At 34.2% G+C, this 1,056-nt stretch overlaps 1 protein-coding gene across 1 annotated transcript in view; it reads left to right on the top strand.

Annotated features, from left to right (window-relative positions):
* Positions 1–1,056, top strand: part of LOC119592520 (protein SHQ1 homolog) — a gene marked incomplete in the record, with an annotated part of 9,852 nt that overhangs the window by 8,523 nt on the left and 273 nt on the right. Inside the window, 1 exon segment of the mRNA XM_037941373.1 lies at positions 820–1,056. Coding sequence (XP_037797301.1) covers positions 820–1,056 — 237 coding nt within the window.

The raw sequence follows: 1,056 nt of genomic DNA, 5'->3' as shown, positions 1-1,056 counted from the left end.
ACCTCTGAAGTTCTATTCTGCTGTGGTTTTCAGCATTTAGCACATAAGAGTCCTTTTCACCAAAAATGAGCACAAGCTGCCAAAAAACTGGTGGATTATTTTTCTGCCTGTCACTGTGACTGAGATCCATATCGTCGCTGTACTGTCTGGCACACTACCATACCATCCCCCTACCCCATTTCCATTATAAATTTTCTCCCTGAGCCCATCGTGCAGGCATATTTCTCAGTTCTTTTCTTGTCCTGAAAGGAATCTGACCATAAAATAGTAGTTTTGGTGTTATAGGGCTTATTTGATCTGTGCAAATCTGTCATTCTTTGCTTTTTACCATTATTATTATTATTTCTTTGCTATCTGATGTAAATCTGTCTCTATTGTTTTATATGTGAGATAATTCTGTTAGTGTTAAAAGCCAAGATCTTCCAATGTCAGACTGAAATTTGCTTTGTTGAAACTTGAAATATCAAGCATTTTATCAGTTGAATTGAAGGATAAATTGTTCTTGTAATGTTTAAGCAGTTGAAAAAATGTCTCATCCCTGACATTTTATTGTCACTTTTATCTTAATTCACAAAATAAAAATCTTGTTTGTATTTTCATTTATAAAACATCAAATCATGGTAAGAGAATAGATACTGAATAATCTGTCGTTTGATCAGGTTGAATGACCTCTTTTGTTATGTGCAACTTAAGATTATTTTTATTCAAATGACCTCTCTGATTTTAATAATTTCACTTGATTTCCTTTCCAGTTCCATTTAAATCTGTTGCCCTTGCAAATAATATATTCTATATATACTTTTCAAACTATCATTTTAGGTAAATATAGCCAAGAAAGATGTTGGCCTTGATCTGGAAGATTTAGAAGCTGCTGCTCACCTTGTCCTAGAGGAGGAAAGTGCCAATAGCCCCGTTGACAACATGAATAATCTGGCTACGCATATGGGAGACATGACCATCATAGAAAATGGAGCAGCTCTGGGGGTCAATGAAAATGAATTTGATGAGAATGTTGATATGTTAAATAACCATAGAAGATCAAACCTCATTCATATA

The sequence above is a fragment of the Penaeus monodon genome, chromosome 30 (genome assembly GCF_015228065.2).
Source record: "Penaeus monodon isolate SGIC_2016 chromosome 30, NSTDA_Pmon_1, whole genome shotgun sequence".
Taxonomy (NCBI): Eukaryota; Metazoa; Arthropoda; class Malacostraca; order Decapoda; family Penaeidae; genus Penaeus; species Penaeus monodon.
This window is presented reverse-complemented; position numbering and strand designations above follow the sequence as displayed.